The 16,300-nt window shown below is 45.8% G+C and overlaps 1 protein-coding gene across 4 annotated transcripts in view; it reads right to left on the minus strand.

Annotated features, from left to right (window-relative positions):
- WRAP73 (WD repeat containing, antisense to TP73) overlaps positions 1-15,315 on the minus strand; it is a 37,895-nt gene extending 22,580 nt beyond the window's left edge. The window contains exons 1-4 of one of the 4 annotated variants that reach the window (XM_084821703.1): positions 12,149-15,315; positions 11,871-11,924; positions 9,712-9,864; positions 8,100-8,216 (exon numbers count right to left, since the gene is read on the minus strand). In XM_084821703.1, coding sequence (XP_084677829.1) covers positions 8,100-8,216; positions 9,712-9,735 — 141 coding nt within the window. In that variant the 5' untranslated portion in view covers positions 9,736-9,864; positions 11,871-11,924; positions 12,149-15,315. Of the gene's footprint in view, positions 1-8,099; positions 8,217-9,711; positions 9,865-10,436 lie in introns of all 4 variants that reach the window. The other 3 variants (XM_084821700.1, XM_084821702.1, XM_084821701.1) reach the window with 3 other exon arrangements.
- Positions 15,316-16,300: the final 985 nt, after the last annotated feature.

Consider the following 16,300-nt stretch of genomic DNA (forward strand, 5'->3'; position numbering starts at 1 on the left):
CAGGTGCCTACATACAAAAAGATGTACATCCAGGACTACACACAACTGTACTTCCACACCAAATAGACGGGCAGTATAAGCTCCAACAGTACTGATCTCCCTGCTTGGAGAGTGGGGTGGGAATAAAAGAAAGGGGTGTCTGGATTCTGCCCTCTCCAAAGACAAGGGATCCAGGATACAAGAGCTGACGACACAAGTGCAAGCTCTCCCCAGATGCCAATCTGGGAGAAGAGGACAGAAATAATTTAAAGCAGCTTTTGTAAAATATTTTGGGCCCTGGAACGGAACACTATGACCTGGTTCGCACAACACGGCCAAGTCATCGTGGATTTTTTAAGCCACGATGAGCCGCAGCATGTGCTGGGTATGCAACCCCCAATCGGGGATTGCAGCATGTCGTGCGAACCCGGCCACTGAAGGTTATTCAAGGGTTAAACAGCCCTCACATAACCCTTGATTAGTAGCAGGGTTATGCGAGGGTTGTTTAACCCTTGAATAACCCATAATGGCAGGGTTCAAATGACACACCGCAACTCCCAAATGGGGGTGCATTTTCAAACTGGAGGCCACAGACACACGATGAGCTGGCGAACCGGTCCAGGTAATCATTAACTTGGAATGTTACTCGGATTCCCTGCTGTTCTTGGCTCATCCACATACTTTCAGCTCAGTCTGACCTATCTTTAGCAATACAAAGTTAACCACAAAGTAGCAAGAAAGAACCTTACACACCCATTTTAATAAGGCCAATTCAGAGTAGAGCTTAAGCAAGGTAAGAGTATTTTGTTTTGTTATTTGTTTTAAGAGCACCGCCATTACTTCCTTACCTCCAATCATACCAAAATATGTTTGAGACTACTCTAGAAACCAGATATTGTTTTAAAAAATACTAACACATTGCCTGACCAAATTCTTCTATAGCATAGGTAGGAAGAAGGTAGAATGTGGGCCACTGGCCAATTCCTTGTTGACCCCCCGATTTTATTTATTTAAAATCATTTTTAGGCCACCTTTAAGAGCAGAACCCTCTCAAAGCAACATACAAGATAAAAAAACACATAAATATGATTAAAACAAATAGAAAATAAATAAATATGTAATTATATACTATAAAACACAGTAAGTACAGGTAGCACCCTTAAAACAGATTATATCACTAAAACCTGCAGCCCACAGATTATGGGAAGGCCAGCAAAAACAAGGTCTTCAGAGCTTTCCTGAAGATCTACAAAGAAGGGGCCCAACAAACCCCTTATGGAAGCAGATTCCAGAGGTGTGGGCCATCACTGAAAAAGCCTTCTCTTGTATTCACCAGCCTAACCACCCTTGGCGGCAGGCAGGTGATGAGGGCCTGTGCTGGGGACCTCGGAGTGCAGGCAAGCTGGTGTGGGAGAAGGCGGTCCGATGCCTCATGGTTGCTTGCTGGGATTCCTGCCAAAAAAATGCAAGAGTTCCTGGACCGGGTAGACTTTGATCTGATAGAGGGACCTTTGGCAAGTGTCCATATTCAGGGTCACGTCACAAATTTCTACTGCACTACATGCACTTGCCTGCGTTAACGCCAAAGTTAACTGTGCTCTACCCCGCTCAAGCACACTTCGCATTCATCTACCCTACACACACTTGCAACTATTAAGCCTGTGGGAAGTTAAGTCCTGAATGACCTCATTCCAAGCATCTTCTACTCACTCGCACATACCATGTGCAGGTGGGTAATCTGGCACCAGACAACTACAGATGAGTTTTAAGGCTTTGACAGTGAAAAGTATTTGAAAACACGTGCTCAGTATTTGCTAAAATGCAGGCTGGATCTCTGCAAATTTTTATTTATTAATTAATTTATTTCTATACTTATTGACAACAACTACAGATGAGCTTTAAGGCTTTGACAGTGAAAAGTATTTGAAAACAAGTGCTCAGTATTTGCTAAAATGCAGGTTGGATCTCTGCATATTTTTATTTATTTATTAATTTATTTCTATACTTATTGTTTGTTGATATTTCTTATTATTTTGACGATATGTCAGTTTTCCTTTGCTGCATGATAAAAAAACAAAACAGTTTTGAATAAAAGGTATTAAAATGTCTTTTAAAGGATGGACCTCAGCCTACCCAATTCTAAAACTGCAGGTGGGAGAGAGAGTGAGGACAGAGATCAACTCCCCTGTTCCATGAAGATCAGAAGCTTATAAGCAAGAATATCTGGGGAAGCGGAGTTGCAGAGGTGACCTCAAATCAGCACAGAAAGGCTGCATCCCCTATTGGCGAGTCCATGATTACAGGCTGAAGGAGAGGGACAGAAGAGAAGCAGGGCTATTTCATTGGCTCTACTGAGAGATTGGCTGCCTTTGGCTCCTCCTCTCCCTGAACAGTTTCCATTCTAACTGGCCATTATAAGACCTCTGTAACTTTAAGAACTGTGTCCACAACTGCTTTTTTTCCTCCTCCCCACTTTTACTTTTTGTGTCCTGTCTTTTAGATTGTAAGCTTGCAGACAGGGACCATCTTATCTGCATTGATTTGGACGTTGCTCTGGGACCACTGTCAGCTCAAAGGTGGGGTAAAAATGCTTTGAATAAACAAACGAACAGGAATAGACACAGACCTGTTTTGAACAAAGATGGCTGCAGCCACAAACAGGGAAGGGGTAGCCTTTTCAAAACCCCTTCTCTGAATTTTTAGGTTTCATTCAAAAAACATAAATCTAGCCATTTTAATATGGTGATAAGGAAAAAAGCAGGCAGTATTTTCCCCAACTGTTCTGTACTGAATCAACCTGTTCCCACTTTCCAATGTTCCAGCGAATTAACTCCCTACTACTACAATTTAAGAAAGGCATCAACCCTTCTGAATTCCCCAGAAGGTAATCTTGTCTTCTGTATACAGCATTATACAGTATTTAATTATGATCTTATACAACATTGCTTTGTACATCACTTAGAAATTTCTATTAATGCAAGCGATTCATAAATATAGTTAAATAAATAAATATAATTAATGCAAAGGCACTTGGGTAATTGACACTTCCCACAAGACTGGACCTCATTATTAAATTCTATTTTTATTTATGAGCCCTAAAAGGGTGAGGAATTCAACTCAGTTTTTTGGTTGCAAAAGACAGACTGGAAGTGTGTGGTGCGGAAGAAGAGTATTTACGCAGTCTAATGCAACCAAATCACAGCACACCTTATCCACTGTAGAGGCTTTCCTTCCACCTAGGGATGCTGGAGAAATCTGCAACAAAACCAAATGAGTTTGGATTTTTATTAATCCAACCCACGGATTCCACAGCAGACCGGCTTTTCCCCTATTGGGCAGTTTCTGCAGGCTTGCGGACCATTTATCTAACCTTCAGGACTTTTGCACAAATTTCGTCATAGAAAATTAAGCAAACAAAAAAACCCACCTGAAGATGTGCATTTCCCCCAAAGGCTAAAGTGTGAAAATTTGTATTGGGGGGGGCTGGCACATTTGGGGGGAATCTGCACGTTCTTGCACATGCACATTTGCACAAGTTCACATCTGAGCGAATTCAGAAACTAAAATACCCAATTCCGTCAATGGGCAAACGACGGAATAAAAGGCACCTGACAACCTGCGAAACACAGACGGAACGGATTTTACACAGTGCACACATCCCTACTTCCAACCACCTTATCCGTTACAGTTCTCCCTTGCTAGTGCAGGCTACTGGCTTAATTAAAGAATTCAAACTCACATCCTACTGATAAGGTGTTTGAGAAGCGTACAGCTGTTGTTTTGCAGTGAGGTGCAGGGAAGGGTGGGAAGCAAACCAGAAGCCGCAGCAGCATTTTTTAAATAGCCTAAAAACAGCTGAGAAATAAGAAGTATTTAGACAGTAATATGATAAACAGTCTGAAGAGCTGGGTAAGGAACTACACCCAAAACCGTTGACAACCCTAGGCAGGTGGCAAGACTTGGTGATTTTGATTACACAAAACCCACGCTTAAACAACCTTACATTCTCAAGTGACTGTCAACTTTTGTCCCAGACTTGACTAGGTCAACAGGCCTCCTTACATAGCTGTGTCTGTCAGCACAGGATTTCAGAGGATTACACGGGGCACATTCCTGGACAGAAAGTATTTTTCAACCAATGTAACCATTTACAGTCACTAAGGATTAGAGCTACAATGCACCCAGCATTGACCGAGAGAGCGAAAACTGCTGCTGGTGTCTGTAGCAGTTCCACTGGACATTTAAAGCATAAGCATTGCTCCAGATGGGAAATCAGCCATCAACCCTGGAGCATTTTAGTGCACAAACAAAGCTACTTACAACTATAGCCCACAATATCCCCGTTGGGTACAGCCTGTAGTATTGGGACTGGGGGGCGGGGGGGGGGGGTTAAATAAATAGGAATGAGATTTTTTACATAATCTCAAAATGTATGTTTTATACCAATATGTCCTCTGTGGTCTGCAATGGCTTTGCAATATCTTTAGACCACAATTCAAGGCACTAATTTTGACCTCTGTGTCCCATATTCCAGAGGGGTGCTCTTGATGGCTGCCCCACAAATGTGCAATTCTCATCTTGATTCTATCAAAATTCAAACCTAACTACCTTCTAGCAGTATTCCTAGACTGAGGACAGCGGCACAATTGCGATGGCAAGTGAATATATGGAAGCCTGAAGTAAAGCCGTTAGGCTACCTAAAAGTATATTCAAAAGCCTTCTCATGTAGCCCATGTGCGTTTGCACTACAGAATTATATGTAGGCAATGGGGCAATTTTGAAAATGCTCAGTTCCTATTTGGCTCTGTCTGTTCATATACAATGACATCAAGCTCCTTAAAATGGCTGACATCAGAAATCCTGCATCCAAGAGCAACAAAGGATACATAAATGAACTTGTTAAAGGCATTCTTTACTGTTTTAAGGTTATATTAGCCTGACAAGAAATACACTGGGAAAGGATCTTTCAAATACAATGTATTGTCATAGTTAAGATTTGCATTCATAGGCCCAGTTGTAGAAGTCAATAACCACTTAAGTCAGTCATTAGAGCCAGTCCTAAGTCTCAGCAGATGAGTTCATAGGCCTCATGTGCATCACACACTGATGCAGAAGAATTATATATTTGACCTGTGCTGCTGCATTGTGCACCAAGATCACCACACACGTAGGTGACACCTAGCTGCCACTTCCGGAGCCCAAAAGGGCCCCTCCAAAATTGCTGTAAAGTCCAAATCTGATCTGCCAGTTCTGGCAGACTCCAGATGTAGAAATCTGGACCTGCACAAACTGTTCTAGAGCAGAGCTAAGTGGTTCCACCTATTTCTAACAGAAAGCCATCAAGAATCACATTTCAGCATTCACACATCAGCACAAAAGAATCAAAAGCATGAGGAATCATTCATGTTTAGCACCTGAAATGTATCAATTTTATTTTTTTCACCATTTTAATTGTTAGCCACCTTATGAAAAAAATAATTTCTATAGTCTGGATGCAAATAACTACATTTTATTTTAAAACATCAGCCTTCTGAATCTGAGTAGCAGTGGCTGAGAGAACATTCCAAATGACCTCTGAAATGGAAGATGTACATAATATGCAATGATAAGAGCAAAGCCACTCTACGCTTTCCAAAGGAGCGCTCCAATGTCAGAGCGCTCTGAATATCCAACGCTCTGCCAGCAGACGCCTGACAGAGCAGGAGCAATGGAGGTGATCTTCGCCTCCCTATCCTCCTCTGTTTTCTTACTAGAACATCTAGTGGAGTAGTGGCAATGGCGACCGGAGCTGGAAGACTTCAGGATGTCACAGATCCACAGCACCTCCCCACCCCCAATCCTTCCCTTCCCTCTCATTTGCATCCTCACCTGAAGTCAGAACGCTGAACTTGGGTGAGGAAGCCACTGTGGTGCTTTCCACAGCAGCTGTAAGGGGCAGGGGGAAACAATCTCAGTTCGTATTTCCCCTCCCGAGCTTATAGCAATGTCTATGGCCTCGGAGGGGGAACTGCAAAATATCCTATGGTCCCAGGAACCATAGCAATGCTCCATTAGCGTCCTTAAAGTGCTTTTTCAAAACACTAGTCCATAGTCTGCTCTGTTAGACGGTGGATTTAGAGGACATAACAGTGAACAGTACAGACACCAGCATATCCCAGCCAGCTGTCTACCACAAGTTAATTTAGCAACCTGTTTACAGCTGGGGAGAAAGTCTATCCCAAACACACATGCCAATTTGGCAAAGGCTTAATGAAAATCCTGCAGGGTCAAATGGAGTTCTGATGGCTGGTAATAAATACTTGTCAGCCCACCCCCATATACATGTGCATTTGGAAGCAACATGTGGTATGCAGAGGCAGCCCACCATGTCAAATCATCAGGCTGCATCCTGGCTGGCTATTAGGCATGTGTCTGACTAACAAAATGAGGCTGGATAACTGGAATAGTTTTCACCCTGTTAAAACCATCCACTACTATGAAGCCTTGTACCTGCTTTTCCACCACAAAGCCCTGTTAGAGACAGTGGATAAAAGCAGGAACTGGTAAAAGTGAGTAAGACACTAAGCCTCCAATTCACCTGTACTATGGGGATAACACTACCTTGCCACACAGGTTTGCTGAAAGGATTGCTGAAAGAATGGACATGGAACACTATACGCGTGTAGGAAGAGGCACTCTATAAACACCAAGCAGTATAGAACTGCTTTTGCCATTCCGTTAGGCCAACAGAGTTAGCTTCACTTTCAAATTCATGCTTTAAATTGTAACAGGCATACTAGTTTGCAGATTATCTTTAGAACTAGCAGAAAATACTGCTATATGCAGATCATTGTTACAGTCGAGAAAAGAGCTGCTTTGGTTCTGAGGCAGTGTGAGAAGACATCCTTCACAAAATAATCCTTCAGGTTCTCCTCTCTTCCTCTCTATAATTTTAGAGTCTTGCCCCTTCATCAGTCCCAGGTAGATACTCTGGGGCCAAGATTCACTTCACACTTAAGTCTAACTGAATCCATACCTGTTAGCACGAATGAGTTTTCCCCAGATTAAATGCACAACCCTATGCATGTTTAGACAGAAAACAGGCCTACTGTTTAGACAGGAAAAAAGCATGGCTGGGGCATGCTGGGAGTTGTAGGCCTTTTTTTTGTCTAAACATGCAAAGGATCGCACCCTAAATTACTGTTTTCGGGGGCGGTTGGGAGTGCGCGCACACATGCGTGTGTGGTGTTTCCCTCATGTGCATGATGCGAAGCACAGTCATCTTGAGCACCAGACAGAAGGTATCTGTGGAACATCTTGCTGACTCCTGTTCTCTTGTGACACACTCTAACATGGACAGTGCAGTCTCATAAGGACTGATGCATACAGGATCCTGCAGAACACTAACACTTATCTACGTATTGGTTTGGGATGTAAAGACCACTTCAGTCATCTTTACAACACTAAAAGGTAGATCAGTATCACCTCCATATTGCAGAATCTGTGGCCAAGATTAGATTTAAAGCAGAGGCTTCCTGGCTCACTGATCCTATTATTGGCCACTACAGCACAGACCAGCTCTCAAGTGGGTTGAACTTGATGGGTTATCTGATCCCTTAAGACCCAAGATTCTATGACCAAATCTGAAGCTTGTATCAATTTTGTATTGGGCGCCCCTGCATAAATAACCTAAACCAGCTTTACCTTAATCATGCAGCCACACATTTTAACATGCTATGTCGCAACTTGCACCAAAGCGTGGTGTAGTGGTGACAGAGTTGGACTGGGAGTCAGGAGATCCAGGTTCTAGTCCCACTCAGCCATGGGAGCTCAATGGGTGGCTTTGGGCCAGTCACAGCCCAACCTACCTCACAGGGTTGTTGCTGTGAGGATAAAATGGAGAGGAGGAGGATAATGTAAGCTGCCTTGGGTTCCTTGCAAGAGGAAAAAAGGCAGGATATAAATGCAATAAATAAATACAGAGAGCAAACCATACATGAATAGCTATATTTTAAAAAAAAGAAAGAAGGCCCCACAAATACAGCACACTGCAGCTTTAAGAGCTTCGAGCTATTTTAGGGGCTAGGATGTAGACAGTAACATCTGATATCTTGGAGCAGCAGCCCCAATTTCACACTTACATGGAACTCTGTGGTGTTGAGAATGTGACGGCCATCCGGACTCCAACAAGAAGCCACCAGTCCCGCTGACCCTTCATCAATCTTGCAGTGCCAGTCAGGCTGCTCCAAGGACCAGACCTAAGCCAAGTGAGAAAGAGCAGTCAAGTCAGGGCTAACCGAACAGGGCATCCGGAGTCTTACCAGCTTCCTCTCAAGGATCGCTCTGCAGCTGAGAAAGACAAGTGCATCAACAGAACCCAGGGAGCTCAACAAAGACCATGAAAGACTGGCGCTGGATCCCACTACAAAAGTAAGCCATTTTTCTCTTTGCAACCACTTACACTTTTAAGCTATAAAAACATTATACACACACTTCAGGAGAGCAGCAGCTATGCAAGTCTACTGTAACAAAAACACAACAGCGTTCTGTAGCACCTTTAAAAGCTAAAACATTTATTGAAGCGTTGGTTTTTGTAGGCCTTTGCTGAACTTAGGAGATCACAGCCCCAATACATTTATTACCCTTTAAAGATGTTATAGGACTATTAAATAGCTGATGCGCTTTATTAAAAATGAAGCTTTGTTATTAATAAGTTATATAGCACTTGATCTGCAAAATGTTTTACGACTGGCTCATAACCTTATTAGGTTGCTTGTGTCAAGTATGAATCACCTCCAGGGATTAGGTAGGAAACTGTACAGTTGCTGGTTTGCTTGTTTTAGTATGTGTGAGCTAGTGTTGGGTTGTTGTTTTTAATGAACTAGTAAATCTTGCAAAATTGGTTTCAAGTTTGGTTTACGCTAGCACCTTGACAGATCTACATGGCCACCCCATGGAACTGTGAATCCAGTTACCCCAGCTCAGTCTCTCTCAAAAGAATGACACTAACTCCATTTCCTTCTGAGCTTATGGGTAAAATCCTACTTAGAGTAGAGCCATTGAAACAAATGGGTCATGACTAACTTTAAGTTCCTCTCATTTCAATGGGCCTACTCTAAGTAAGACTTACACTGGATTTTACCCTATGCTTCCGCTAGTTACTGATCCCCTCCCTGGTGGGTGAAAAATTGTTGCTTCTGTTTTTAAAAAGATATGTTCTTTTCAACCTTTGCAGTTTGAGATTAGCCCAACATGAGGGATTTTTTCCATAAGTGTGGTGTTTTCAAATGAAAGCATTAGTTAAGGGAGCAATCCTGTCAGGATAGGTGCCCACCTCCAAACTTGGAGGTGACCGCCTACCCAATGCAGGGCGGGCAGAGCATGGAGGGGATCTTCTCTGTGCTCTGGCCACTCTGCATTCACGGCTAGAAGTCTAACTACGAGACTTTAGAGCGGGGGGATGCCCGACAACACATAGGAAGCATCTACTGGCACTTCTGCGCTCCCTGCTCCTGGGAATGCCCCCTTTTGCCCCACTCCGTGCTGCTCCTGAGCGTGGAGCCAGGGACGAACTGCACCTCTTATGAGGTGGCAAGGAGGTGGTTTTCTGGGAACCAAACTATAGCCATCTAGCCACTGTCTAGCCGCCACAGGATTGTGCCTTAAGTTACTTGAGTAAATACTTGTTACTTAAAAGGCCATGAGTTTGGCAGCTAAGTTCCAAAACAGAAAGCATACCATATGGGTGCCCACCTGCACAATTCCACGTTTGTACATTGCACATAATATAAAGAGAGAATCAGAAGACCACTCAATGTGCTGGATTTGGTCCAGGCAGGTGAAGAGCTGCAAGATTTGCAGGGTGTTCACATCACGAACCACCAAACGATACTGCACACCTGAAGCCTAAACAGGAACAAAACAGTTGCTTAGCTGACAGATTCAGAGGCATAGTTCATGATGTACCTTAGATTTGATCCCTAGAAGCTCTAGGATTAGGGTAGGGGAAAACATCCACCTGAAGACATGGACAATGAGATTCAAGGCCAGTAAGATATACATTGACACTACTTCTTAGGAAAAGTTAATGATTCATCTCCCAGTTAACTGATTAAATTTACATATTGTACAAACTTCAATATGTGCCTATGAGAGTTATCAAAGGAAGTTAAGGTTAACTTAGATTTTTACATGACCTAACCACTCATTGTCAAGTGAAAGCCCATGCCTTATTTTCTTTTGCGTTCTCTATGGTAACAAAGCAGAACCAAATTACCACAAAAAAACAAGTATTTCCTTAACTCTCAGCCCCACTGATTAATCTCTTGATGTTTTAATGCAGCAGTTCTCAAAACTTTTTTTTTCTTATGGACCCCTTGAAAATTTCTGGGGGTCTCAATGGACCACTCAATGAACTTTTTCCATTTTACAAATCAAAGCACATACATTAGTTTATATTTTAATAACTGCAGTCTTGCCTTTCTAATGAGATGGATGTGACTACTTTTATGAGCAATATTCTGTGAAGTCAGCTGTAATGTTTCTCATCTTCAGCAGGTCCAAGTACAAATGTTCATGCCTGTTCCGCAAACTTTCTGTGGACCACATGAATGGAGCTCACAGACCACCGGTGGTCCACTGATCAGTTTGAGAAACTCTGCAACAGAAATCTCTCACAAATGCATTCATTGGCTCAGTCTAGATGTAATACTACACCAGCAGTACATGAATAAACCTTGGGTTTGTGCACTTCCTCCTCCTCTTGCACCTCCTCTTTTTTTGGCAAACGTTTTAATTTATTATTACTTATTATTACATTTATATCCTGCCTTTTTTCCTCCAAGGAACCCAAGGTGGCTTTCGTGCTCTTCCTACTCTCCATTTTACCCTAACAACTCTGTGAGGTAGGTTAGGCAGTGAGTCAATGACTGGCCCAAAGTCACCCAATGAGCTTCATGGCTGAATGGAGACTAGAACCCAGATATCTCAACTCCAGCACTCTAACCACTGCACCACACTGGCTCTTAAACTATTGATCATCATTTCATCTTAACCAGTCAAACTACAGCTTGCCACAAAAGAGGAAATGAAGGAGGGCGAAAGGGAAGAAAGAAACAGAAGACTCATTCATATACTGCTAGTGTGCATTACATTACAACTAAGTCAACATGCTGGGTATATGTCAACAGGGCTGACATGCAACTATGACAGCAGACTTAACAGTTACACAAGTTCTGCATACTAATTTTTAAGCAAACATATGCATCCTCTGCAGATACATTGTCAGGGAGAGATTTCACATCATCATCATACAATAATTAAGAACAAAACAAGCTTAGAATTCAATGTTAAAAACAAGACACATTAGGGGAGAAAGACAAGGAAAGGAGGAGCAACACTGCCACAGAAGGAATTGAATTAAAGTAGTTATATTTAAATTTTAAATGGCTAGACTTTGCTAACACCCCACATGCTTTGGCAAGAGATTCTCCATACACCAGAATTTCTCCGTGTCATTTAAACAGGGTTTAAAATGTAATGGAAAAAATTATGGAAGGCTAGCAAAAGTACGTTTTTTAGGTGGAGACACTTTTTTTGGAGTTTGCTCTCCAGGGCACAAATCCGGTATTATCTCGCTCATATTGCCCAACATAAAACATGGAGTGAAAACCAAAAAAGAATGTGCATTATTCTCTTAAATATCAAGCCGTGTCAACAAAACATCACTAACCATATGCAGCACAGGCATCAGTAAGATCAAGCCACAGCACTGAAACGTCCCATGGGTTCACACCCCATTCCTTCTGTAAACCCACATCCCACGCTGTCTGCCCACCATCATTCCTTTCGCCTAACCTGCCATAAACACTTTTATCTTTAACACCCCCACACCACAGCAGGGCTAAGCTCACCAGCAATTTCCCATCCGGGGAGAACTTGCACAGCTGGCTGGACAGTTTAAATACCTCGGAAAAATTCATACCGTCCAAATTACATGGGAGAAGGGAAGAGGGATATGGTACTCCCAAGCCCAAAGAGCAGGGCCAAACCCAGTTTCACAAGCAGGGAAGTCTTCTCTTGTTGTAGAAGACAGAGAGCAGGATGTTTTAACAGTTCTACCCCCAAGTAAAAAGTAAAGCTCAGAATAAGGATAGCATCCTTGGAAGTGGGGTGGGTGTGGGAAACATACCTTCTAGGCATTGGAAAGACTCCCCCCTCCCATAAAAAAATAAATGAAAAATAAGTATGCTTGTTGGTGGAGGGATGATACAATTCCTTCACCCCCAGCTGCTCCAGAAAATATATAACTGTATCTCTGGTTAAGAAAAGTGAGAAACCTAGGGGAGGGAGAGCCCCAATTTCAAGAGCAGCAGCAGTCCCCCTCAAAGCAGGATATGCTTCCTCTCGAGGTATGGGGGCAGAAGTCACGCCTGAAGGAGAGAAGGGCACAGAGAAGGAATGACAGATAACAAAACTGACCCCCTGGAAAATATGTAACTATATCCCAAATTTAGAAACATGGCAACTGCCCCTTCAGTCAAGGAAGTACCAGTGAAAGGCCCAATTTTACAGCAGGAAAGGCTTCCCCTCAAAAAGAGTTGCTGCACTGAAAAACAGGGGTGGGGAAGAGAAGATAAATCTGCTCTAGGAAGAAGGGAGGTCCTCAAGCCACAAGAAAGGAGAAGGAATAGATGAACCACCACCACCCTTACTTTGGAAAATATATAATTATGCCTAATGTTTGGGAAGAGAGGACCTGCACCTGTGAAAGAAGGGAAGTGGGAATCTCCCCCAATTTGCACAGAAGGGATTGGTGACCACCAAACCTGGAAAATTATGATCCTCAATTAGAAAAAAGAAAAGCTGAGAGGGGAGAATTGCTCGGAGAAGGAATAGATGACACCCCCTTGCCTTGGAAAATATATAATTATGCCTAATGTTTGGGAAGAGAGGACCTGCACCTGTGAAGGAAGGAGTGGGAATCTCACCCAATTCACACAAAAGAAATTGGTGACCACCCCAAACCTGTAAAGGAGATAATTACTCCCAATTAGAAACAGGGAGAGATGCTCCCCCTTAGAGGACGAAAAGCTGCTTCTTAAGTGGAGGTGGGGGAGAGCGATTTGCTTAGAGAAGGAATAGATGACCCCCACCACCACGGAAAATATATAATTATGCCTAATTCTAAAAAAAGGTGGGAAAAGAGGATTGACACCTGTGAAGGAGGGGAAGTGGGGAATTCCCCCAATGCACACAGAAGATATGGATGAGCACCCCAGACCTGGAAAATAGACAATTAGAATCAGGGAGAGATGCTCCCCCTCAAATTACAATTAGAAACAGGGAGAGACACTCTTTGAAAAGGAAGAAGAGCTGCTTCTTAAGGCTGGGGGGCGATTTGCTTGGAGAAGGAATAAATCCCCCCACCCCCATCTCACCTTTGAAAATATATAATGTGCCTAATTCTAAAAAAGGTGGGAAGAGAGGACCTGCACCTGTGAAGGAGGAGAAGTGGGGAACTCCAATGTGCACAGAAGAGATGGGTGAGCACCCCAAACCTGGAAAATAAGACAGGTTACCACCACTTAGAAAAAGGGAGAGATGCTCCCCCTCAAACTAGAAGTAGAAACAGGGAGAGATGCTCCCTCTTAGAGGAAGAAAAGCTGCTGGGGGGGGGGATTTGCTTGGAGAAGGAATAGATGACCCCCACCACCTTGGAAAATATATAATTATGCCTAATTCTGAAAAGGTGGGAAAGAGGAGTTGCACCTGTGAAGGAGGGGAAGTGGGGATCTCCCCTGCTTTGCACAGAGAAGATGGGTGAGCACCCCAAGCTGGAATTATATATTGGGGAATATATAATTGGGCCTAATCCTGAGAAGGTGGGAAAGGGGAGCTGCACCTGTGAAGAAAGGGAAGTGGGGATCTCCCCCGCTTCGCACAGAAAAGATGGGTGAGCACCCCAAGCTGGAATATATATTGGGGAATATATAATTGGGCCTAATCCTGAGAAGATGGGAAAGGGGAGCTGCGCCTGTGAAGGCGGGGAAGAGGGGATCTCCCCTGCTTTGCACAGAAGAGATGGGTGAGCGCCGCAAGCTGGAATATATATTGGGGAATATATAATTGGGCCTAATCCTGAGAAGGTGGGAAAGGGGAGCTGCGCCTGTGAAGGCGGGGAAGAGGGGATCTCCCCTGCTTTGCACAGAAGAGATGGGTGAGCGCCGCAAGCTGGAATATATATTGGGGAATATATAATTGGGCCTAATCCTGAGAAGGTGGGAAAGGGGAGCTGCGCCTGTGAAGAAGGGGAAGTGAGGATCTCCCCCGCTTCGCACAGAAGAGATGGGTGAGCGTCCCGAACTGGAATTATATATTGGGGAATGTATAACTGGGCCTAATCCTGAGAAGGTGGGAAAGGCGAGCTGCGCCTGTGAAGAAGGGGAAGTGAGGATCTCCCCCGCTTCGCACAGAAGAGATGGGTGAGCGTCCCGAACTGGAATTATATATTGGGGAATATATAATTGGGCCTAATCCTGAGAAGGTGGGAAAGGCGAGCTGCGCCTGTGAAGAAGGGGAAGTGAGGATCTCCCCTGCTTCGCACAGAAGAGATGGGTGAGCGTCCCGAACTGGAATTATATATTGGGGAATGTATAACTGGGCCTAATCCTGAGAAGGTGGGAAAGGCGAGCTGCGCCTGTGAAGGAGGGGAAGTGGGGATCTCCCCCGCTTCGCACAGAAGAGATGGGTGAGCGTCCCGAACTGGAATTATATATTGGGGAATGTATAACTGGGCCTAATCCTGAGAAGGTGGGAAAGGCGAGCTGCGCCTGTGAAGAAGGGGAAGTGAGGATCTCCCCCGCTTCGCACAGAAGAGATGGGTGAGCGTCCCGAACTGGAATTATATATTGGGGAATGTATAACTGGGCCTAATCCTGAGAAGGTGGGAAAGGCGAGCTGCGCCTGTGAAGGAGGGGAAGTGAGGATCTCCCCCGCTTCGCACAGAGGAGATGGGTGATCACCCCAAGCTGGAGTTATATATTGGGGAATCTATAATTGGGCCCACTTCTAAGGAAGGAACGGAGGGCGCGCGCGGATCCCCCGGGAAAGGAGCGGGCGCCCAGCTCCCTCAGGGAAGCAGGAAGCCCCCGCGCGCCCCAGGGGAGCCCCGGGCGCCTGGAAGAGGCAGCTATCCCCAAATAGGAGGGGAGGCAGGTGTCTCCCCCGGGGGAGCGGCGGGGGAGGGGGGGCCGGCCGCGGACGGAGAAAGGCGCCCGAGCCCTCCGCTGCAGAGCCGGCCTCGCTCGCGCGCGGGCCGCCGCCGTCTGAGGCGAAGGCGCCGCTCGAACCGCCTTCTTCCCGGGCCGGAAGTGGGCGGCGCCGCCAGACCGGACAGGGCGGGGAAAGCGGGGACAGCGCGCAGCGGGCATGCCGGGGGATGTAGTTCCGCGAGGGGGCGATGGCCTCGGCGGCCTCGGCGGCGGCTTTGCGCGAGGCGGCGGCGGCGGCGGCACGAGCTGCCTTCGCGGGCCGCTGGCGCGCTCCGGGCGGGTCACAACATCGGCGCCACGACAATGTGCCTGTTGCAAGGCGGCCCCGAAAACACGTTCATTTCCCCTTTGCAGCGCCCGTTGCTGGCGCGCTCCAGGCGGGTCACAACATCGGCGCCACGACAATGTGCCTGTTGCAAGGCGGCCCCGAAAACACGTTCATTTCCCCTTTGCAGCGCCCGTTGCTGGCGCGCTCCAGGCGGGTCACAACATCGGCGCCACGACAATGTGCCTGTTGCAAGGCGGCCCCGAAAACACGTTCATTTCCCCTTTGCAGCGCCCGTTGCTGGCGCGCTCCAGGCGGGTCACAACATCGGCGCCACGACAATGTGCCTGTTGCAAGGCGGCCCCGAAAACACGTTCATTTCCCCTTTGCAGCGCCCGTTGCTGGCGCGCTCCAGGCGGGTCACAACATCGGCGCCACGACAATGTGCCTGTTGCAAGGCGGCCTCGAAAACACGTTCATTTCCTCTTTGCAGCGCCCGTTGCTGGCGCGCTCCAGGCGGGTCACAACATCGGCGCCACGACAATGTGCCTGTTGCAAGGCGGCCCCGAAAACACGTTCATTTCCCCTTTGCAGCGCCCGTTGCTGGCGCGCTCCAGGCGGGTCACAACATCGGCGCCACGACAATGTGCCTGTTGCAAGGCGGCCTCGAAAACACGTTCATTTCCTCTTTGCAGCGCCCGTTGCTGGCGCGCTCCAGGCGGGTCACAACATCGGCGCCACGACAATGTGCCTGTTGCAAGGCGGCCCCGAAAACACGTTCATTTCCCCTTTGCAGCGCCCGTTG

The sequence above is a fragment of the Heloderma suspectum genome, chromosome 15, assembly GCF_057233095.1.
Source record: "Heloderma suspectum isolate Gila_16-S chromosome 15, 16-S_ref, whole genome shotgun sequence".
NCBI classification, from domain to species: Eukaryota; Metazoa; Chordata; class Lepidosauria; order Squamata; family Helodermatidae; genus Heloderma; species Heloderma suspectum.